At 38.1% G+C, this 24800-nt stretch overlaps 1 protein-coding gene across 1 annotated transcript in view; it reads right to left on the minus strand.

The window, feature by feature from the left end:
• Positions 1 to 24800, minus strand: part of xpo4 (exportin 4) — a 74824-nt gene that overhangs the window by 29223 nt on the left and 20801 nt on the right. The window contains exons 7-8 of the mRNA XM_030125164.1: positions 18876 to 18988; positions 3263 to 3420 (exon numbers count right to left, since the gene is read on the minus strand). Coding sequence (XP_029981024.1) covers positions 3263 to 3420; positions 18876 to 18988 — 271 coding nt within the window. The remainder of the gene's footprint in view (positions 1 to 3262; positions 3421 to 18875; positions 18989 to 24800) is intronic.

Consider the following 24800-nt stretch of genomic DNA (forward strand, 5'->3'; position numbering starts at 1 on the left):
CCATGTATTAAAATCTATTAATATGTTTGAAAAAATTTAATTCACTTTATCTAACAAACCACAAGAGGGTTGTAGGATGCTAGAGCCTCTCCCAGCTACTAACAGTGAACGTAGGATACACCCTAGATGCGTTGTCATTTGATTGCAAGGCTAAGTTCACTCTCGTTTAAATATAACTTATCTGAGTTAGACAATAACATTAACGTGATGTGTACTGAGCACGTATTCGAAGTCCCACAGATTAAAATAGTTTTAATCACTTGCTTGTATACTGGTGGACACTGCAAGACGCTAAACAAAAAGCTGTGGTTCGACCAGCTGATATGAGTCCACGATGCAAAGCCAACACAGCAGTGCCACTAAGACATGTTTTCCAGGCAGCTGAAACCTGCCAGTAAGCAACCAACCATTCAGGGATTAAATTCTGACAATTCGTTGTGTCTGAAATACTGCTTCTCACCTAACCTGGAGGCGACAGTTGTCTCCTCCTGCTAAAAACAGAGCAGTAATCTTATTTAATAAATCTTCCTGAGGCTCAAAACACCGATTCCTTTCACCACATGGTGGAACAATCAATGCCCTCCAAACTTCCCCCTGCAAGGCTCGCCACAGGCTTACACAACTCAGCACACAATCACAAGCTCTGTTTCTTCATATGACCTCCGCTAACAAGCAGGCAATCCAATCACAGGCTGCAGAGGCCTGTGCTGCTGGGGTTTTAGAGTCGGCATCTGGCCGCATCAATTCAGATCTTATGAAAGTATGGACATGTCAGTCTTGTGTTACATCTCCAGGGTAGATTATCACACAATGGCCCTGTCAGATTTATGATGAATATAACTGAAGACAGCCATAAAACTAAAGATATGCATACACGTACAGAAATCTAGTATGATTCATGCTTATTTTATTCTTTCGCACCAACAGATCAGATCAGAGAGTTGACCGTGGTCTAAGTAGAAGTCAGATCTTTGAGTAAAAGTACCTTACTCTGAAAATACTGTATAGATATATAGAGAGAGATGCTAAGGGATAGGAACATAATGGAAAAACTGTAAAAAGAAAAGTAATCGGTACAATATTTGCCTGTCAGATGTAGGCATATAAAGCAGCATAAAACAGAAACACTCAAATACAGTACAAGTACCTCATTTTTCTGTAAGAGGAATCAAGGCATAATTTGGTCTACTTTCACATAAATGTGGGTTTAGAGGAAAACGGAGAAACATAAGTTTCTGGTTAAGTCTATTTGTAATTGAAGAGGAAAACAAGCTATTCCCTCTGAAGCCAGTATGCAGATGCAGGAATCAGAGGCCATTAAAATACAGACTCAACAAGCAATTACTTCCTGTAAATAAGGCAGAAATGGCACAGTATGAGTCACACTCCTGCTGACATTGGCCTCCATCACTTGTTGAGTCTCTGATTTTAAGAAACACAAAATCCTTGAGATAGTGGAGAAAAACAAACTGCTACAGAGACAGCCAAACTGCAATGGTAATGGTAATTTAACTTTAAAAGTGCAAAGTATAGGACATATTTGTAAAGCAGAGCGGTTTCTAAACATTTGTTAGTCGAACGGTTAAACTAGTATTGAAAATTACAAAGTAAAGTAGTTCATGTAAGATATGGATTAAGGGATTTACAGTACAATACTTCTCATCAAAATGAACAGAAAATACAGTGCGTTTTTATAATCTGTGTTCTACTGTTGTAATTAGAATTATTATTTCATTGATGATTAACACCATTAACCATGTTTCCATATAACTGTTGAATGAATTTAAAGTTAACTTCTGAAATGTTCCAAAAAATAAAAGAGTAAGACTATTTCAATCAAAATGGCTGTGATGTTTTTATAGGGATAAAGCAGACAAATAATTCAAACTCATGCGTTCACATGTACCCATTACTATTACCAGCAATATTTTTGTGTTTTATGACAATATCTGGAAAAATTATTCCAAACAACTGATAAACCATCTCACATACATTAGAATGTATATGAGGAAAAAAGTGTTTCCATTCCACATTAAGAGCATTAAAGATGCAAGAGCCAAAATCATTGGAGAAAAAAATGCCTGAATTTGAAGATGCAGCTCACTATATGATAAAGGGTAAAAATTAACTATCTAACTAGCCCTGTGATGTCAAAAAACTATTGTACACTGAAGCTTTGACTTAACTTTTTGAAGAAAATTTTTTGCATATTAAATGGACACTTTTCCCCACAAATTCTGACATTTCCATCAACGTCTTTCATGCAATATTGTACCTGGATCATTAAGAGACTACCCCTACATCTAGAGAAAACACCTCTTCATTTAGTGTCTGTTCTTCAATTTAAAATATGTTTTAAAAAGCATAAAACGGCATTACATGGAAAACAATGTCCTGTTGAAGTGGACTGACAAACTTGAAAACCACATGACAATGCACAAAGGTCAACGTCTACAAAAAAATTACCTAGAAGATTTGAACTATCCGTGAATGCTGCTTCAAAGACCACATCCTCAAAATAAAGAGCAAAAAGGACATGGTGTGCTTTCTGCTTTGCAGCAACCACACAATAACAGTGATTTAGTAAAGGGAAAACTCATTTAGTGTAGCCTGCTGGATGTGTAATAGCCCCTGCAACCCTGTGAGAACCTTTCAGGTAGGGAATCAGTCCCATCTGTTGTTTGTAAAGCATCACTTGTCAGTGCAGTGGAAATGATTTTACGGATTATCAAACAGAAAATTTTCCAAACAAAGAGCGTAACAGAAAAGACTGTGACTGATTTAAATAGACATATAATTGGAAAATAACTGCTGCTCTGAAAAAAAAAAAAAAACATAAAAAAAGAGATTACTATAGCATATAAGATTGCAATTCACTGATAGCAGAGGCTGAAATTCATCTGTTGCGTTATATTCAAGGTTGGTTTTTTACCATGTATGAGTGAATTTGCCTTCAAGGATAAGAGGCTCAATGAAATTTAAAACAGTTTAGTTAGTCTATTGTTTTAATACATACATAAGAAAGTATTCTGTGTCCTTGAATAACAACAAACCAAATGAAAGGAAATGACACAGGTATTAGCTACTGGTCAAACTGTCAAATATATGTTATATATCAGTGTTAATTCAGAATTTCAGCACCCATCAGCAGTGAAGCCTGTTACTCCTTTAGTGCTGATAGACTGTAAAATGAACATACCAATCAAGCCACATTAGCGTTACAAACAACCGCGCAATAGAAGCATGTTGGCGATTCACTGACCCGTTGATCATGCTGAGCAGACCCTCCACCAGGTGGGCAAGGTAGGAGACCTGGGCGCTCTCATCAGGAAAGATGGGCCCATGCATGGAGGCCAGCTGGGCCAGGCACTGCAGGGAGTCCTGGGCCATGTCCGAGTCCTCCCGGATCTTCCTGTGTACCTGCAGGACGACAATTGGACAAATTTCAGTCGCAGTTTGAGTTCACGTGAAAAATAAGAGAACCGTGAGAGCTCTGAAACCAACCAACAGCTACCTTAGGGACTTAAACGTAGTTGAAAACAATGGCTGAAAAAAGGCGGTGGACTAAAACTGCTGCTGTCAATTTTTTAACCACAAACAAAGTACAGATCATTTCAGACTTTTCTTCTTGAACACCTGCAACAACAGAAAAGAAACCTTTCTAAAAATGAGGAAAGATTATGAAAAAAAATGAGTGACAAAAAGCAAACATGGGGCTGTTTTAAAAGGAGGAATGATCATGTGGTCTATAATCAAAGGACACTTCTTGACAGCCTCACAATACTTCTTTTCATTATGGAGCGTCTTCTCTTGATTACTTATCTATTGTTTGGTCTATGAAATTTCAAAAACAACAAAAAAATGCCTGTTTTAGTTTCCCCTCAGACAACAACAAGTATTTATCAGGCCTTTTAGACACAGCAAACAATCTGATATTTTGTGTATTCTGAGATGTGACAAAGACTGGTATCTGACCATCACATTTCAAAGCCTGCAATCTGAGAAAAAAAAAGAAAAATGATTCACTATTAAAAGGATCATTATTTTTTTTCCCCTGATAAACTAATCAATTCATTTACTAGAGCCCTTTTCCCCTCAGTTGATCTATGTTTGCTTTGATGTTTGTTTTTTCAGTAATAACTCTTCTTTTCTGGTGTCTTTGACGGATTTCAATTTTGCGGTTTTAATTCTGGATCATTGATTTTTCAGGCTGTCATTGCAATTTCTGAATTGAAGTGAAATTAAATGAACTTAATTTCACATTGGAACTCTAAAATTAATGTGAAGTTCAAAATGTGTTGATTTTCAGTATAATCTTCATTAAAATGTAGGTGCTGTTTTGATTTAAAGTCTTTGTAAATTACAGTCCCATTCTCCTGATAGCATACAAGCCATAATACAAATTATAGATTCATATTTTACACCCAAGACATTGACTAATTGAAGCACATTTATTTCAACCATCTTTCAGTCAATTGCATTTTTCTGGTTAAATTGCCTCTCCCACAGAAAACTCTTTTCTATTATTGGGAAGATTGTAACCTTTTTCTTTTATGGAATGTGATGCTTAAATCAGAAAAATTCACAGAGAAAGATGATCAAGGCCTATAGCAGAATCTCAGCTACTCAACAGAGAGGTCTGTCCACGTTATAAAACCAACAGCTGTTAAAGAAAGCAGAACCCAATCATGTTTGACAGCACCCACCTCCTGCTTGTAGAGTTTCAGGCTATGCCTTTGGGTTCCTGCTTCAAAAACCCATAATTTAAAACCAACAGACACCAATACTCCTTTACCATCAGCCATTTCACTGCTTAACTCTAAGACAAAAACAGCACTACATAACTTTTAAATGTGATTGTGTCAATACTTTCTTAAACAGAGTCCTTGACCCTCTACTATATTGTATTTATTATATTGTATATATTTTTTTAAAATCTGACTTATTTTAGTACCGCAGCTGAGGAAAAAATGGAGTTCAGCATGATTTTTTTCCCCTCCTTTTTGTCTGTGTTGCTTAATTATCTCTAAGATTCAATAAAATGATGACTTTAAAAAAAAAAAAAAATCCAACAGTAGATAATCGTATGCCTGCTCATGTTATGTCTTTGAAACAGGACATGGCCACCCAAGATACATTCCCCTAAGACAGTGTTTTTCAACCTTGGGGTCAGGACTCCACGTGGGGTCACCTGGATTTCAAATGGGGTTGCCTGAAATTTCTAGCAATTGCTAAAAAAAACAAAAACAAAAAAAAAAAAAACAAAAACAAATTTACCAATAAAAATTATATGGTGAGTTGAGAGAGACAATCCCAATACGTAAAAGACATGACAAACTCTGAAGCTGAAACTGACGCACTGTGGTACTGTTTCTCTTTCTAATGTTCATTGTGGTCAGTTTAAGATGCTGCAGCTCTTTCATAATTCATAGTTTGAGTTATTGTTTGTTAAATTAATTGTTTAATTAATTTGCAGCCTTGTAAATCCAAGCTGGACTGACTGTACATATCCTGACCAAGGAAAATAAAATTCTCACTTTGTGCAGTAATTTACACCTGGCTTTTCTGCCTCCGTCCAGAATAATATACATTATGTAGCCTGAATGTCGTCTAAAATTAACGTTTATTTGCAAAATAGTAAAGCAAACTATTACATGAACAAAAACAAATTAATTTTAGCAAAAAAAAAAAAAAAAGTCTCCATTTTGAATGTCTGGGGTCGCCAGAAATTTGTGATGTTAAAATGAGCCAATAAAGGTTGGAAACCACTGCCCTAAGACCTTACTGCGCTACATCTCACAATCAGCTACACTGTACTAATGTAGAATCATTTAAGTTAATTCTGCCATTTGACCAAGAATAGCATAAAACACATTTAGTAAGATCGATATGACAATGTATGACCTATGGCTATAGAGGGACAACCATGGTTTCATATTATATGCCATCATTTATTATACTATTTCAGAAATCACAAATCTCATATCTACATTGTTTTGGATAATGCTTTGATTCTTTCAAATGACAAAGATTCAGGCAGGAAATTTGCATTAAGGCAACATAAACAAACAAAGAGTGAACACAGAATGGCATGATTCAGAAAAGGAGATAGACGATGACCAACCCTGACAAAACCAGGAGCTTGGACACTGGAGAGCGGTTACTTCTGGTGCATGGCTGCGGTCTAGACATGAAAAGTCCAACACACACATGAACCGACCTCCACAACAAACTCAAACACCAATGACATCTTTCGTTTGCAACCTCAAATTAAACACTTCCTCTGTTACAGACTAATGCCAGTTTGATTTTGTCATATTTGACAAATCAAATCCACATGTCAGGTGTATATTCATCTTGTTTGCAACTACTTTTGAAGTGATTCTGTTTAATGTGTTACATTATACACATCAGCATGTTATACTTTGTTACATAATTGACTGACAATTTTCACAAAGTTTCTACAGGAAGTGACAAAAATAAATTTCATTGAAATGTAACAAAAAAATTAGGTCTTTCCATGTGGTCATTTCATATAATCTAAAACAGGTATCTGAAAATGAAACGGCCGATATCAGGATTGGAGCTTGTAGTCCGATCGCACATGTATGTTTTGTCATGATTCTTTTTACTTTTTTGCACTTTACATTATTTCTATTAATACAAAATTTTGCCTTAATTGTATTTTTCTTTTACCTACCTTGCTGTTTTGTTGATTAAAGCAAAGTGGCTGCTGAAACAGCACACTTCCTTTAGGGTTGATAAAGCAACCTATCCATCTTTAGACACTTTCATGTACATATTGTAGGTTGGTTTTTCTTCTCAGATTTTTTGTCCGATAAGATCAGTAACATACAAAAGCCACAGGCCAATAAGGAAAAGGTGAACCTGCCCAATCCTTCCACAAATCCACTGTCACCACATCCAAAAACAGATCAGCTGGCACCAAGCAGGATTAATACTCACTGGTGTAACCTACTACCCGGCAAAGCAGACGGGTGAATTGACTTTAAACACTTCAGTCTTCAGACGTACTGACACCGGTCTGAAACGGACAATCAGAGTCCGAGCCCGCAGACGACCTCAATCAAACCCCGAGTGCAAAGATCTGTCACATTCAGTCTCATCTCAGTCCGGAGCTGCCGTTCAGTTGTGGGATTTTGCTGTTTATCCGTTCTGAGCTGTCACACTCCAACAAGAGCAGAGGCATTGTTGTGTTGGAAGGTGGACCCTGGCGGACATGCAGCCAGATAACAGCACTGCGAGTCATCACAGCCTCTCAGCAACATGTGTTTCCACTGACGGTACTATGCAGACGTCTGGAGCTCATCTGCCTCCCTCCTCTGAGCTGTGCCGCTCTTTTTTCTCAGTCAGTCTGAGCTCTTTCCGTCTTTCTTGGACTGTCATCCCCTTAAATCCACAGTGTGTGCTTCTTTGCCGGCTCCACACTCTATCGCAGAGCGTGGCCCCATCTCAGAGGCAATCAAACTTTTAACCTCCCTCTTCGTTTTCTTCTTCGTACTCTCAAATCTTGTCCTTTTCTCACTTCCTTCTCAACAAATCCTCCTCCTCTTCCTCCTCGGAGAACCCAGCTGCTCTTAAGCCACGCTGCTGAGAAGAGATCTCAGATGCTAAAGTAGCGTAGCCGTTGTAGTCTTCGCTGCTGCTGCTGCTGCCCTCTTCCAGAGCGTGAAGTCATCCTCTGGAAGAGCTCAGTGAGACGAGTGGAAGGGGGGTGGGGGGTGGGGGGAGGGGGAGGAAAGGGGCGATGGGAGAAAAGAGAGAGGGAGGGGCTGAAGAGGCAGCGCAAGGCCAAAGGATTGAACAGCGCGAGCTCTGAAAAAGCAGCTGCACTGGCGAATGATCCATGCGATGCCAGATATGTCAGTCGCCTTGAGTCCGACTATAGTTAGAGATACTCAGCGGCTGTGTGTGTCGGTGTGCGTTTGTGTGTCAGTATTTGGGGAGTGGGACAGACGGGAGGAGAGAGAACAAGATAAAACAATATGAAACATTTCAGGAACGCGGATCAGATCACAGCAGATTTTGCACACAGATTAATCAATGGGTTTGATAACATTGAAGCATTAGTTAGCTTTCCTTACGTCTTTGTTTGCTTTGGCAGTGGATACCTTCATACCGAGAAAACTCTATTAGTGAAGAGACACAGAAGGCCGTTATTTTAATTTAAGGATTCTGGTGCAGATGTTAAGTTTCAGTACTAGTACTTTTGACACTTTCCTCTGTGGCCTGGAATCTTACCGTGAACATCTTCATATAGTAAATTTCAATATCTATCACAGTAAATCTCACATCATTGCTTCTTTCAACTTGACGTGGTGAATTTAATCTTGAATGCAAGTTTAAGAACACAGTTGTTTGTGGTTTTAAATTATTTGTAAAAGACAAAATGAGACAAAAATGTAAATCAAGATGCAATGAGATGAAAATGCCATAAATACAAGACAAAAATATTGTGTAAGTCATATCAAGGAGTAACAAGACCAAGAATGTACTTGTAGTCTCTGTGTATGCAGATTTTCATAATATTAAATCAAAAATATCAAAAATAGATCAAATGAATGCAACTGGAGTACTTATTCAAATGTTCTATAAGTGGCTTAGCAGATAATATAAACCAAATAACCCCTTAAAAAGTACATCATAACATGTACAATCACAACATAAAATAAAACTTTACTATGATACTTTAATTGCTGATTTTATTCCTCTTACAAGTGTTTAATTCTGGAATTTTAGAAATATGAGAAGCCCCTGAAGCATGTGGCTGAAAGAATTAAGTAAGATTGGATGTTTATTGTATGTGAAAAGAATAACTAGACAACAAATACATCAATCTTTTTCAAACTAGGTGCATGTATAGACTGAATGCAAATATGGAACGCTTAATTTTTTTCCTATGTCTAGTCCAAGAAGTAATGGGGGAAAAAATCAGTTATTTGCCTGATAAAACAAACAGTTCTTCTGACAACAATTTCAATTCAAAATGTTTCAGTGGATTAGACTTCTTCAGTCTTCTTCTTCTTCTATTATGAAACATTCTACAGGAAGGTCATGTGGAAAATTCACTGAATGCCATCACTTTGTCAAAGTGCCAAACTCTCTCTATAATTACATTAGTCTGAACTGAACTGTGTGTGGCCAGGACAACTGCATTGATCCTTATGACACCTAAGTACATGCGGTGATCGAGTAAATAGCTAGTGTTTTGTCTAGTCTCATCTTTTGGTGCATCTACATTAAGAATTAATGAAAGGATGCACTAAAAATGGTTTCATCTGTTATAAGAGATGTCCACGCAAGGTTTGAATCACTCTCAGGTGCATCCTTTTTCATTTTTCTCTTGTTTTGCCGCTTTTGCTGCGTGTTTTTCATTGTGTACCCTCCAGCCAATAACGACACCATGCAGGGTGTGTGGGCAGAAGTGAATAAAATCATACTGACTCTGGTTACATGGTTGTCCAGTCTTTGGCCTGTAGCAGCTACATATGCCTGAGAGACAGACCACGGGGGTAAGAAACACCACAAATCTATACAAGTCTGTTTGTGCTTTGGCTACATTCACTCAGAACCTTCCTGTATGGTTGGGGGGATATTCGCTTTAGAACATAACCACTGGGAAAAGATCGAAAAATAACATTACATTTCTGAGTCACGGCAGAAACAGAAAAATGGTGACAGCGTCATCATGGAGGCGACCTATTTCCTCTGTAGATATAAATGGCTCATTCAAAGGTAACGAAAACACAAGAGGTCTTATAGCTGCATCCCTATACAATAATGAACACATAATTGTGAATATTATATTCCATTTCTACAGTACATCCTCCCAAATCCCCTTAAATCTTACACACTGGAAAACTGAACTGGAAAATCTTATTCCTTTAACATATAGCATTTCCCTACAAAAGCTTTCTTGTATGTTACACAAGCAGAAAAATGTTTAACCCAAGCCACTGCCCAAGTATTTTGCCACAGCCTAAAACTATATGATTTAAACCAGACAGTGTTTTGACATTTAGTAAACTAAACAAACAAACAAGTAGAACATTAACAGATCGGAAGTGTACAGTGGACTTCCCTTATAATAAAATAAAGTATGTTTGTGTAATGTGTAACTATACTTACATGCACAGTACCATTTAGAATATGATGAATGTGATGCAAATCATGTTAAATAGTACATTCTGTATTAAACAATATTCTGAATTTATGGTTATGGTTATAAGCTGCACATGGCCTCTTGTCTGTATCACCTCTGCGAAACATACAAACTAGTTAACATTCTGCAAGACAGACGTATAGATGCATGGCCGAAAGAAAAGCCTACTGTCATGCTTTAGAACATTATGAATGAGTAGGGTATGAAAAGTCTTTAGATATGAGCATATATCACACAACCTAATAGAGGATTGAAAGGGGGAGGCTGAGTCTGCAAGGTCGAACACAGATGGAAAAACCCTATATAGACGTAAATGGGTAAAATAACATATCCTATTTTCCCATATTATGACATGTTAAACAATATGTTAGGGCTAAATGCACAGCAACATGACAACGGGAATATTCATTTCCATAAGCCATTTCAGTCATTTTTACAGAAATGGCGATAGATGGGAGTATCTGGTGCATGTTGACGCAGACAATGAGGTGAGGAAGAGAAAGAGAGAGAGAGAGAGAGAGAGAGAGAGAGAGAGAGAGAGAGAAAGAGAGGAGGGAAGAGGGTGAAGAGAGATATGAGAGAGGGAGGAGGATTGGAGGAGAATGAAAAAGCCACAGAGAATGAGGAATGATATTTATAGAAGGAGACAAAGCCTGGTGTATGTTTCCTCGGGGGGCTCAGAGGCTCATCTTTCTGTTTTTTCAAATCAACACTGTGCTTCCAACTTATTGTCTTTTGCTGGCTCTTCTCCACATCTCTCCCTTTCTCTGTCTCAGTCTTCAGATTGGGTTACTGTAAGCCTGCAGGCCAGAGCGGAGGAGAATTAGCCTCTGCGGCAGCCTCATCAGTCCACGCTGTGTTTACTGGTAAACATAAAACTCTTTGGTGGGTGCGCTCAGACTTCCATTTCTGCGAGGACTCAGTCATGATTCAGCAATATTTATGTACATTAAAACTACGGCTGTACAATATGACCAAAATCGATGAAGGTCATTTCATATCCAGACAATGATACGGATCAAGATAAACGCATATTTTCTGGAAGTTCAATAAGCAGTTTCTATAAATAGCCTATTTTCTGTTACATTTACAATTGTATACTCAATGAAGAAATAGGTATTAACTGATTGTTTTTCTTTCTGAATTTACATTTATGCGAAATGTGTTTAAAGTTTGCATAAAATAAAATAGAAAACATTAGCGTCTAAAGAGTTTCAGTTTGATAGTGGTGCTCCTAAAGTGAATATAAAACAATATTGGGAGAACAACATCTTTCATCTCTCCAATTATTAAGACCTGTCAAAAGACATCTTAAGATTGGATTGTAAACTCTCAAAAACAGAAAGCAGAAAACCTGTAGTAGAACATGCTCTTCAAAAAAAATTAAATATTCAATCTCATCCTCATTTATTGTGTTGGTTTCGTTCAAGTGCAGTGTGCAAGAACACAAAGCATGATTCAAGACAAAATGAACATGACAGACATTTTTCAGTCGTCACATGACATACATTAAGTGTCACAATGCAGAGCCAGATGTTTAATTTGGAAACTATTGGTAAAGAATTACCACATGCAGGGGCCTGTTGTGGACTACTGCATTGAACATATAATCTAGTAGTAAAATTAGTGAAAACTGCTGTATATTGATGTCCTCAAACAACCACAAGTATCAGAGGGATAAGTGCCATGTCATTAGCTGCGTACTAAAATACTTGAAGTGTTACATTTATATCTGTAATGGCATTTTTTTTTAAGTAAAAACTATCTTTACAACAACAGAAGTAAAATGTACAGTCGCAAAAAAAAATTAGTCGACCACCCTTGTTTTCTTCCATTTCTTGTTTATTTTAATGCCTGGTACAACTAAAGGTACATTTGTTTGGACAAATATAATGATAACAAAAATAGATCATAAGAGTTCAATTTCAGAGCTGATATCTAACCGTTTTCCATGGTTTCTTGATAATAACCAAAATCACTACAGTTCTTCCATCAATAGCTATGGCATTGTACTGACAAAAACAGTGCTTTTAGGCATTCCCTGTTTTCTTTTCTGTCTATTTTAGTCACATGATACACACAGGAGTTAGTACTTGATTGCATAACCATTGTTTTTGATGACTTTTGATGGTCCAATATTTTTTTCCGTGACTGTATGTATTTCTTGTGTCTATGCAAGTCTAACAGTTTGCTTGCATTTAAATAAATAAAATAAAAAGCAAATTTACACTCATATGTGACCAGGTAGGGTGTGTCATAACATAACTTAAGTGTAAAAAGCAACAGACTAAGTTTGTGCAGTGTTTCTGTGGAGTGTGTTTATATGTGCATTTGATGGGATGAAATAAACCAGATGGATCCAAAACCCTTGTGTGTATGTGTGTGTTTGTGTTTGCATGCGGACACACAATCTGATGCCGCCCTTTAATCACTCAGAGCCGAACTGAAACTAAAAACCCAGAGAAACACAAACAGACAAAAACACATCTCTTTGGCCAAAATTACAGACGCCTCAGTTTGTCTGTGCTTTTTTTCGACATCGTTTTTGTGTGTGTGCACATGTGTGTCTGTGTGATTGTTGTTATGAGTAGTTGGAGTGTACTGTAATCAAAAGATGTTAAATTGACAAAAGTGGAGTGAACTTATATTGAAGGAGCATCACAATCACAGGGGCCTTCTTCCTTTTCTATCTCCCAAAGGCCAGTTATCCACAAAACCTCTAACACCCCTGAAAATTGCCCAACCAATTCACTCTTCCTTAAATTGCATTTCCCTGATCCATCTTTTTTCTTTGTCTCCGCTGTAAAATTATATACAGTGTTCTATCCCTGCAGCTCTAGTTTAAAATCCTCCTCTGCCTGTTTCTTTCTGGACTTGTCTTTTTTTTCTCGCCATTTGTCGTCCTGCTCTCCCTCCCTCCAGACATCCGTCTTCTATCACTCCTCTGAATCTCAGAGCCATATCTGTCAGCAGCTGAGTGGAAAAAGAGATGAATGCTTTTCTGCAGGGACCTTGAATGACACTTGGCGGACTGAGCATCTTATCAGCAGCAAATGGCTGTTAGACGCTGCATAATTACCAAGCGCAATGTACTCATTCCCAGCCTCAGGCCTCCATCGGTCCACAAGAGGTCAATGTTCTGGCTCGTGGGTTACTGCACTGATGGGCCTGAAGACTCATTCACTTCTTCAGGTGTTGTGTATTTAACTTATTAATGTCATATTTGCCCTGCATAATTTCTGTATACAAAGGTTAAAAGGCAAAGCCAGAATTTCTATTTATGAGTTCAAAGGTTAAGTGTCAATAAATTTGTTGTTTTTTGTTTTTTTTTATGTACCACATGTGGATATCGTAAGGCTAATACTGTAATTGTGACATAACTAGAGCAGAAAAACAATTATTAACTGTACTTATTTGCATGACCCACTGGTTAGAGCATTCCCTTCTATTCTTCATGAACTTTTAGGTTAGTAGCAGTGAAAGTGTGACGAAAATGCCGCTAAATGTATTGCTACTGTAAATTGTGATGAACCTTAAAGGTGTGTGGGACTGAAAATGCTAATGTAAACTGTAGATCCTGATGCGACATGCCGAGCTGCAAGTATTTTTTCCAATCCGGTTGTTCCCTGCCTTCAGACCAAGTGTTGACAGATCATTGCTGAACAAATGTCTGATTCAGTGTGTAAATTTGATCTCCCTGCAAAGAAGATTTGATTTTTTTTTAATGTTGTTACCTCTGCAAAGGAGGGTGTGACTGACAGATTAGAACTGAGACTTCTCTTATTATGTTAACGGCCAGTTTAATGAAAGATGATCTGACTAAAGAGGGAAGATTCCAGGTGTCAACATGTGACAGCTTTGGGGTCCTTTAAGGGAAACTAGAGGCCGCTCTGTCTGAATGGAGCATATGGGAGAAGTGACTCAGTTCCCTGGATGAACAACTAACTATTATATGAAAACTGCTGGTTTCATAACAACCACATAACCTCTGTGATGATCTTTAACATCTTATCTAATAATTAACAAATTATGATGCCACCATGACAAATCTAAAATGAACAAAATGATTGTTTTGCAAGCGAAGTGCCAGCTTGAAGTGTTGTCACTTCATCTCTACAGCCTGTTATGTATCTGAAATGTGCAGTTTTATGTAGCTTTGCTTCTTATCATCCAAACCAAAGTTAAAAAGTAGTTGAACTCACTAAGCACTAATAAATCTATCATGACCAAGAAATCTGCTCTGCTGAACCATAACATTAAATGTTGGGAAGATCAGATGAACATCGGGTGATGCTGGACAACTGATGCCAATGATTCAGTAAAACAAGCGAATGAAGCTGAAGAAAATTAGCCTGTGTTCATCAATGGTCAACCAACCAAATGAGGAATCTTACCTTTCCGTTAAAATCCTCTTTAGTTAGTGACACCAAATGAGAATATGGAGGACAATACAGGGGTCATAATATGCGGTTTACCTTTTAATGTTGTGGAATGAGAAGAAAAGTGGACTGTTGGCCCAGGCGGAGACTATCTTTCTAGTTAGTTATCACAACATAACCAGGTCATCCAGCTTCTGTCATTTTAAAATTCTAAATATGGCAGTCTAGGGTGCAACCCCTAGATGCCACACAACAATGTGTAATAACAATGGGTCATAAAAGCTGCTCAAAATGACATGGCTCCAGTTAGGGAGCGCTGGAGCCAGTTAATGGGAGACTGACAGACACCCACCACAGAGTCTCCTCAGAGCCCCTCAGCACATTGACTGATTTGTGTGTGTGTGTGTGAGATGGGTGTACGGTTGTTAACAGAGGCCCCTAATCCTAGGGCCGGGCTCTAATCCTGCCACTGGTCCGTTGTGGACTGTGACCCTGATGGCACGTGTCTCTGAGCACCCCCAGTATACACACATTCACAGTCATATCCACTTTTGTGAGGACACTCAGCGCATTCTCCGGCTGTGTAAGAAAAAACAGAAAAAAAAGACAGCCTCACATGTAACACAACAACACAAATACACAGACACAAAGCTCAGCCCGTTACCCCTCACAGCTGAGAAGACGCGGCAGCTGAGACAGCACAGAACCACATTAAAGCGAACAAAATACACCCCTCCCACAGAGAGACACGCAGAGTGAACACACAAACATCAACTATACAGGCTCAATTTGACACAATCATGAGACCAGACATGTGCCAACACACAAAAATGCACATAAGAGATCCATGAGGACGCCGTCGCGCATGCACACAGACAGCTGACAGTGCCACAGCAGCCTTACAACAACAAACAGTTGAGCTACTAGAAATACCAGAGTGAGAGATGAGTCGAGAGGCCTGAAAACTGAAACCAACACAAAACACGTCCTGCAGATTCCAGCAGCTGAAAACCAGGATGCATTTTCAAATGTCAAACTGCTGCGATTGGCCGATCAAAACCTTGATTAGGCCGATTCAGTCTTGATTACAACTGCTGTGAGAAAGCTGGTTAGTCTAATTTGTGTTTCTTTTCATCCTGAGAAAAAACTTTCTCTGGCACCACAAAGCCTTATTTATTATTATCAATACTTCATGATTAGGAGAAATTATGTTAGAAATAAGTATGGAACAGCATTGAAAATAGAACCTCATTAATGTATTTTTTTTTGCCAATGATGATTATAACGTAAATAAACACTGCAGTTTTGAGAAAACAAACAGTGGACATGGTGTATTAAAATGAACCACTAAACAAAAATTATTGTGTTTAATGCTATGAAATGGAAATAACAAATGTGAGATATCATTTTCAAATACCCGTTTTCCTTCAGCTCTTTACTCTGCGATAGCTTCTGACAGAATCGTTTTTCAGCCGAATAGTTTATACAATAAACAAAAACAAAAGATACTGAGTCAGAGTTCAGTTGTGCTTTTTGCAAAACCTGCTGAGTCTTTTTGGTCTCTTTCCAATTCAAGCAAATGTATCTAGGCCACTAAAATGTCACTCATTCATTCTTTCATTTGATGACATTTTGGAGTTTTGCACATGGTATGGATGCAGGCAGGAAATGTGCATCAAGTCAACGCAAATAAACATGATGACAGTGAACGTACCACAGAATGGATTAATACTGAACAGGAGAATGACTCTGACCTGCAAAGACAAAACTAGGAGTACATACAAAAAAGGGGGAGTTTGCAAATAATACCACAGCTTCAAACTACAGACCTGTTTTAATCATGTCAAACAATACCAACTGGCACACTTTATTAGATCTATATTTCACTGGCTTGCAACTATAGTTAGAGTGTTTTATCTTTAATTCTCTATATGTCATATATGACTATTTTTTTTGTACTCCGATTCAATACTAGCACTGACTATTCTAAATAAAAGAAGAAAATAAATCAAATACAACATTTTTCCTACAATTATAAGGCTTGATTAGTGCCCAGGAGCCTGTTTGCCTGCGATCTTGAGTAAAATCTATGTAAAATAAATGTGGACGGCATCAAACCTAACTAGAAGAACAGATGTTATGGTTGCAGTTTAATATTTCTAGCAAGTTTGGTTGTTGCGGTTTTTGAATGTTGTTATTTTATGATCTTCTTACTTTGCCATGTTTTTTGTACACAGATATGTTAACAGTAATGGTCCACAATAATATCATAACATATATTTAAAAATTTTCTTCAGAGGGGAACCTAGAAACTCTATCTGTGTGTGTGTGTGTGTGTGTGTGTGTGTGTGTGTAGGTCTTCCAGAAACTACGGGAATTGAGACAACATTAAGTGGTCTGAAAGCCTATGGAAAACCCTGAAATTCAAGTAAATATATTTAATTAGTCAACTCCTTAATTCAATTTCCTGTGGTCAGGATGTTAGCTTGGACTTTAGGAAACAGTGATCACCATTTTTCTCAACTGGATATTCTGATATTTTATTGATTAAACACCTAATTGATAAATCAAGTAAACAATCATACATTAAACAACAATGCCATGGTTGGAGCTCTAATCTGGACGTGAAATGACCTATGTAAGATTTTGGTCTTAATGTACCACCCTAGAATGAAGGAGCACGTGGTGATGTTCTGCAGTCTTGTTTAGTACGGCAGTAATTCAGATGACAGACAGGGGCCAGGGTATTTGAGCAGTGTGAGGCCATAAACACAAGCCTCCGCCACAGGCTACAGCTGCAGCGTGGTGGAGGTGGAGCAGGTAGTGGCCGCTCGGACACTTAGCAGTGGATCAGTATCAGGTGATGGCCAGTGTGGGGGTTTGGACGGATGCTGAATGGAAGAGGAGCTGACCAGCTTGTTCCACACTGCTATTCCACACAGTTTGCTAAGCCAGCGTGGGCTGCCTCTTTAAACACACAAGTCACTGTACAAAAATACACATTTACTTCACCGGGCGGTCCTCTGCGCAGTAACACAATAACACGACCCCACTGTAAAGCAGCCATAAATCTACTTAATGGTGCATCCCGGAGAACCACAAAACTACTAAAAACCCTGATGCGCCAAAACGTTGAGGTTAAAACAGATTTCTTTGCCCAACATGAAAAGGCAAACTGTCTCCTTGTTCAGAATAAATAAACCACCACCTAGAGGTCAGAGGAAAAAACAGAAGAAAGGGGAAACCAGGACACGGGAAAGCTGAACTGGAAAAGTATGAAAGAGAAAGACCTTCACCTCAGACCTAAAACCTGCAGAACAATTTCTAAGATAGAAGAATGGAACACAAAGATGTTCAGACAAAGTAATGAAGATTACTTTTTACTCCACTACATCTGTCTGACAGCATTACTAATACAGTACAGTTTACAATTACCCCTCCTTGTCCATTAAAACCAGGTACCTCCAAATAAGTTGATAATATTTGGAAATATTTCATTATAGATTTAGTTTAAACTTAAAAAAAAACAAAACATCTTGAATTCACTGGAAAAAGCGCTGTGACAAAATTAAAACCACACACATTGATTTACCAGGACAGAAGCAGTATTATATGATAATCTGAGAGAATATTTCTGGAATGAGGTTATAGAATATGCAGAAAAAACATAAAAATAGCTCCAACTAAGATATTTTACAGTTAGTTTGATGTCCACTTGTTGATTATGTAAGTATTCATTAGATAAATGTTAAATTTAACACGTGTCTACTCAAAGACAGTTCATTTCTGAGAATGCTCCATTTTTGTTCTTTCTGAAAGAGGAAGTGAGGGTAATGTTCATACTACAAAATCGTCATTATTATTGGTTTAAACTACAAATATTATAAATCCACTACTGATCAATCTCTAAAACCTATAACACTAAAACATTTGAAGGGACTACATTAGTGCAGAATAACTACTTTTGAGGGGTGAAAAGATACATAGACTCTTCAATTTCATTAACTTAATTGCAATTTTGAAAAATTAATGTTAATTGGAAAAATTAGGATATTGGGCCTTCCAACACAGTTCAAACCATGAGTATATTTTACTTAGAAGGGAAGTGAAAGTGTTTTTGGTTCTAGACACTTCTTCCACCACTGTCTATAATGCCATTTAAAATGAGACGCTAAACCAACTTCACACAAGAATTGAACTGTGAAAATCGAAATCCGTTTCATACACAAGAAAATCCGCAAACCTCTCAAACAAGGATGTTAATGTCTGGAGTAAATCATCTGAAACAGAGAAGGGATGGATGCAGTACTCACGGTGAAGAAGAGGTCCATGACTCGGGTGTCCAGCAGAGCTTCCCTCCAGGACTCCGTAGGCTTGAGCGTGACGTTCTGCGTGGCCTCGAACATGGCGATGTAGTGGCGCCCCAGTGACCCGCTGCCAGTTAAGGCCAACAACAGCATGAGCAGGAGGAGGAGGAAGAGTAAGAGGAGGAGCAGCACAGATGAAAACACCAGTTCTGGTCACTAAGCTCCTTCTCACTGAATACTTTGGTTTCACTTGCTGACCAATTCACCCTCTCATTAACTCTGTCAATCTTTATGCACAAAAGCATTTATTTCTCACCCTCTGGTTCTTTGTCCACCCTGTCTTCTCCTTCTCTCTCGTCGGCTCTTGATCTGCCACAGTTCTCACCCACAAAGCCACACTTTCCTTGGTTCTCACCGTCTCCTCCTGTTTTATTTTCACATACCCTACCCGACTCTCTGATTTTTCCCCCCTCCGTTTTCACCCAGTCTCGCCTCACAGCCTTCTTTCCCCTTCTTGTCCCCTTGTTCACCTCTCCTCCTACCAGCACTCCCTCCTTCTGCACTCTCAGATGTCTCTAAGGCACTCTCCCTGCAGCCGGTGAGCCTCTGCACTGCTCTGCCTCTTTGTCCACTCCTCTACAAGACGGCCTCGAGACTCCTTACTGCCCTCAAACACTCCCTCTTCCTCCTCAGCCAATCACTGCTCACTTTGTCTCTTCTCCTGACTTCTTTCCAAGACTCTCTCTTTGCACTGTAACACAAAGTCCTCAAACTACTTACCCACATCTTAAATCGCTTTGTAAATTTCCCTTTTAAACTCACTATCAAGCAAGTCTCTTTCTTCATCCATACAAAATACCAACTTTTCTTATTAAAGACCTCTACACCCACATTTTTTTTTCACAAACCCACAACATACACTTTCCCCGTGAGCAGCCACAACACTTCCTGTCCTTATTCAAAGTTTAACACACCCACAACATGCTTTCTCCTCAGAGAAAACAATCTCTTCTCCATCTGAGGCTTTTCTCACTCCATGATCTAAACACACAATGTCTAACAAATCCACAGCACTTTCTTCACTTCACGATAAAACACAAAAATCCTTCTCTTCCTAGTGAATACACAATCTCTCCGGAGGTCAAACGTCTCTTTTCATCTATTCTTTGCCTCTTTTTCATGAGCAAAACGTAACTTTATTTACTGTATAAATTGGGATGTGCAATAGAAACGGTATATAACATAAACTATGTGGACAGTGTAGAGAGAAAACATCAGACATAAGCGAACATTAACAAATAAGTCTGTGTGATATAAAAACTAGAGATGGGCTGATTAATATCCGTGCTGAGAAGATGTCTTACAAACTGTTGGTATCAGCAGATCTTGGACAGAAGAATGTTCAAGAGCTGTCGATGCCAGTGTTTCCACTTGAATGACTGATTTTGGAGGAAAATTATAACTCTTGAACATTTTTAATGGGAAGTTTATTGTCGATTTCCTGTTTTATGAATCATTTACTTTGCGCCTGGTGTTAACTTCAATCCAGTGCCTAAAAGAGTTGAAGTGAGCTAATTTCCAATGGTTTTGATTTTTTTTTTTTTTTTTCCAAGGATTCCATAACCTGCTACCGGCCTATCATTAATATATGCTGGCCTTGAAAAAGGGGTCAACCACTATTAAAAGAAACATCATCAAGAACTAGGACCAGCAATGAACAAGTGAAAATGAAGGAAATTAAATCAAAATATTTAAAACATTTGATAAAATAATAAAACCAACAGTAGGCCAATGAAAGATGTTAATACATGCAAGTTAAAATGAATGAAGACAAGTAAAAATAAATGGTTTAATTCAACCAAATCAGGATACTGAATGGCCCAGCTAAAAAAAGGGATTTTGTTTTAAAAGATGATAATGTCGATACTCAACAGTAAATGTATTTCTAAGTAAATTTACTCAAACTATTTTCTCATTCTTGACCATTATATTAAGGTTGTAAACACATTTTCTACAGTCTAACAGTGTCACATTAGATACAATGAGAATGGCTAAAGGTTAAGTGATGCTTTTAAATCAGCTGCTTTTGTTGTCGATGGGATCAGAGGTCATGTATTCCATCTTGAATAGGGGTAATTTAACAGACTTCTGTTTGTGTTTATGTGTGTTCAAATGTCAAATATTTCAAACACATTACCAACTATTTTCTGTCCGTTTCTTCTTAACCACAAAAAACACACACTCACACACAAACTATATCACTGTACTGTGGCTGGGTGACAGCAGAAGAAGGAAACTTCCAGAGGAATGTTCAATCAAAGCCAAACAGCGGCAGAGGCCGACGGGGTCACGCATTCCTCCGACACCAGCCCACAGTCACTCCCCATGCACACACCCCACCACAACACACCACACCACACTTTTCGGCACAAAAGTTGGCACCTGTCTAAGGGTCTGTGGGGCTGTGTGTGTATGTGTGTGTGTCCATCCAACGCTTGGCTTTCAGGCTTGTTAAAAATAGTCGTGGCAGGGCACAAGACCTCTAACTGAACCTTCCTGAAGAGAGAGGGAATAAAAAGGAGAGATTGGAAAAGTAAATGTGCTGCATTCCAGTTTATTTTGGTATGCCTGGGTGTAACTTTTATTTCTGATCAGGCCGTTTTAAATTATCCTAACTTTATTTGTGATTTGATGAAATGGTAGCTTAGAAAATATCTCTGAAGCTCAAGCTGTCACCCGAAAAAGTAACATGAAGACGGGGAAAATGTAACAGAGGATACTAAAAAGGACCAGATCTGGTCTTAACATAAGTTAGACTGACACTGACACCCTGCAGACGGACAGTGTCTCCTCAGGGAGGGACCACCTCAGTGGCAGAGGCTACACAAACCCCTGTTAAGATCATATGACGAGGGAAAACTCACAAGAGACCTCAGGAATGATAACTACACAACTATTACACAAAGCTGGACAGAGACGTAAAAGGAGCCTGACAGCGTCTGTACCAAAAAAATAAGCACATCCAATCAGATGATCGGAGCCTGAAGCCCTCCAAGGTTCATTAAAATGTGCTTTCAAATGTTTTAAAGTGAATTAAAACATTAAAAAAACACATTACCTAACTGTATTTAAGGCTGTTTTGGCTAAATCACAATTTTCAGAGTTTTATTACGAATTACAAGATACCTGTTGAGAGTAAACAAAAAGCAGGAGTGATGAGGCTTGATGTGGATCGAGGCTGATCTAATATATTAATGAGATCTGACAGACTCTGATTAAAGCCTTCTTTAAAGATGCTACTGGGGGAATATTCATTTAAAGAGCTTTCAAACAAAGCACCCCACAAACAAATTTTTTCCAGGGTTGTTTGAAGCTGAATAAACACCGACATGGCTTCAGGCACATTCACAAAATGTAGTTTTAAAATTCACGCATTACTTTTAGCCGTATAACTCCACACTAACTGCCTTTATAGACCTTACTTTTCCTGTAAGAAAAAAAAAGCCCCATACGAACCAGCTCAATCAAAAGGTACTGGTCAGATGGAATGTTCCAGTTGAGAGAGGTGGCGTAAACCTTTGATAATCTGTTCAATAGGAACATATTAGCTCCTAATCGCCATGTTAACACTTAATCTGATCAATCCTCTCTGGTTGCAATAAATACATTCTTTTATTCCAGTTTTTATTCCAGTTTATCCCAGTTCTGGGTAACAGTAGGTGACATGATCAGTTTCTAGGGGGAACTGTATCAAATCTGAACTGATGTTCTTTGTTGAAGACCTTAAAACATTTAAGGATTGTTGAACGCCTTGACTGTCAAAAGGCTGTTTGTGTGAAAAGAATAATAAAGATGGAATCAAGAGAACCATCCACTTAATCATATCTATTTTTGCTATAACCACTGAGAAAAAAGGGATTTGTCTCCCTCAGAAAAAACATGGATTTTTCTGGCACTTCCAAAACCCAAACGGATACTACTGAGACAATGAAGAGGAAAAAAAAAAAAAAAGCATAAGCACGGTGGTCATATATAATACTGCACGAAAGTCTTAGGCAACCTTTAGCTACAGCTTTGTTGTTTTTTGCAAGGTTGTAATCTGTGTTAGTCTTTATTTCTTATTCCCATGTAGCTTCTGCAATGTTAATATTTATTTATGAAACATTTGTCTTTTTTAATATTGTTTTTGTAAAACTGTATATTCCAGCTGTACCTATACTACTACAAAGAAATGCATCTGTGTGGTCATGCATTTCAGAAAAAGACAAGAGAAAAACTTTTCAAAAATTTGTAAAAATAAATAAATAAATAAATAAAAAATAAAATTTAAATAAAGGTACGTCAAATTTGAAAAGAATTGAGTGAATAGTGTCTGAGACATCGGTTTGACAAATTTTCTTGAAATACTCCAAAAAAAATCCAAAAATGTTAGTTCAGCTGTCAAACTGCACATTTCCTAGTGGTAAAGAACATGTGTCCAATTTGAAAAGAATTAGGTGAGTAGTGTCAGAAAAATAGGTTACACACAAATCTTGGACAGACAGAATTCCTGGCCCTCTGAGGTGGGGGTATAAAAAAAAATCTGAATATTGTAGAAGCTACATGGGACCATGTGGATAGAGAATATAATAAAAGACCATGAAAGCCTCTGGGACATTCTGAAAGTGTGTAATACAACATTAGATTATTTAAGACAATAACATCAAGACAGTCGACCCAAGAGTTGAAAACACAGTGAATCCAAACCACTATTTGATATATTTGCCCAACTCTATGTCAGCATAACAATAGCTATTGCAGAGATCTGAGATTATTGTGCATGATAATTCTTCAAACTGTTATTAATTTCATTTAGTTTGCATGTAAACTTGCATATATAAACCACACTACTGTTGTAATTCAAATCACAAAACATTTACATATTTGAAAGTACTTGCATGACCAAAAGGGAAAGCAAATCTGTCAAACTTTTACATCCATCAGAAAAACTACTAGCAGGGAAATTTACACCCTCAACCATACGATCACTCCTCAAAAAAAGAAAAAAAAAAAGGCAAAAGGTGGATTGTGTTTTTATGTGTGTGTTGTACATGCCTCCTGGATGAGTAATGGACACAGAGTGACTAGGACATGTGGCTGTGGTTGGTAGGTTTTTAAAAAGGCATCACCTGCTACCATCTCAACCCTTCCAGCAGGCTCAAGAATAACTAATGTGACACGTCAATTTTCCACTGGAAAGACAAGACGGCCTGATAACAGACGGACAGACAGACAGACAGGCAAGAGGCAAACACAAAGACCACAGCAAGTGCAGTTAAAACCAAACACACCCTTAGTTCCCACATGAGGTTGCCACATTTACAGGCATAAAGACTCATAAACAAACACTTTCACGTGTTAATTAACACCGCCCAAGGGAGCTGCTCCGCTAGTTAATGTCACAGAGGAGCAGTCAGCATTTAAACCCCAAGTCAGTTCATAGGCTCCGTTTGTTACCATTAGACAAACAGACATTTCCAGACCTAACAGCTTCAGTGACACATATTCATTCAATATTTATGGTTTTGCATGTGAACCTTAGCCCAGGTAGTGTGTGTCACTGTACAGCTCTCTACTTCAAAGCGTTGAGGGAACATAGTTGCAATAAAAACCCATCATTCCTTTCTTCATGGGCTGTAATTCAGTATGCGCTGCTATGCATAACTAACCACAGAGCGGCTAAACAGCAAATGTGGACTGAGACTACCCTGAATATAAGAGTTATCTGCACCACATGATCAACCCAAGACACCCATGCTAAAATCGTCATCTTGTAATTTGTTTATTTGGTTACCACATGCAACAAGTGCACTCGCTATAAATTAACATTTTCCAAAAAAAAAAAGAAGTATGACGTGATCAATGTCCACTGATTTGATTTGTGTCAGGCTT

The sequence above is a fragment of the Sphaeramia orbicularis genome, chromosome 21 (genome assembly GCF_902148855.1).
Source record: "Sphaeramia orbicularis chromosome 21, fSphaOr1.1, whole genome shotgun sequence".
NCBI classification, from domain to species: Eukaryota; Metazoa; Chordata; class Actinopteri; order Kurtiformes; family Apogonidae; genus Sphaeramia; species Sphaeramia orbicularis.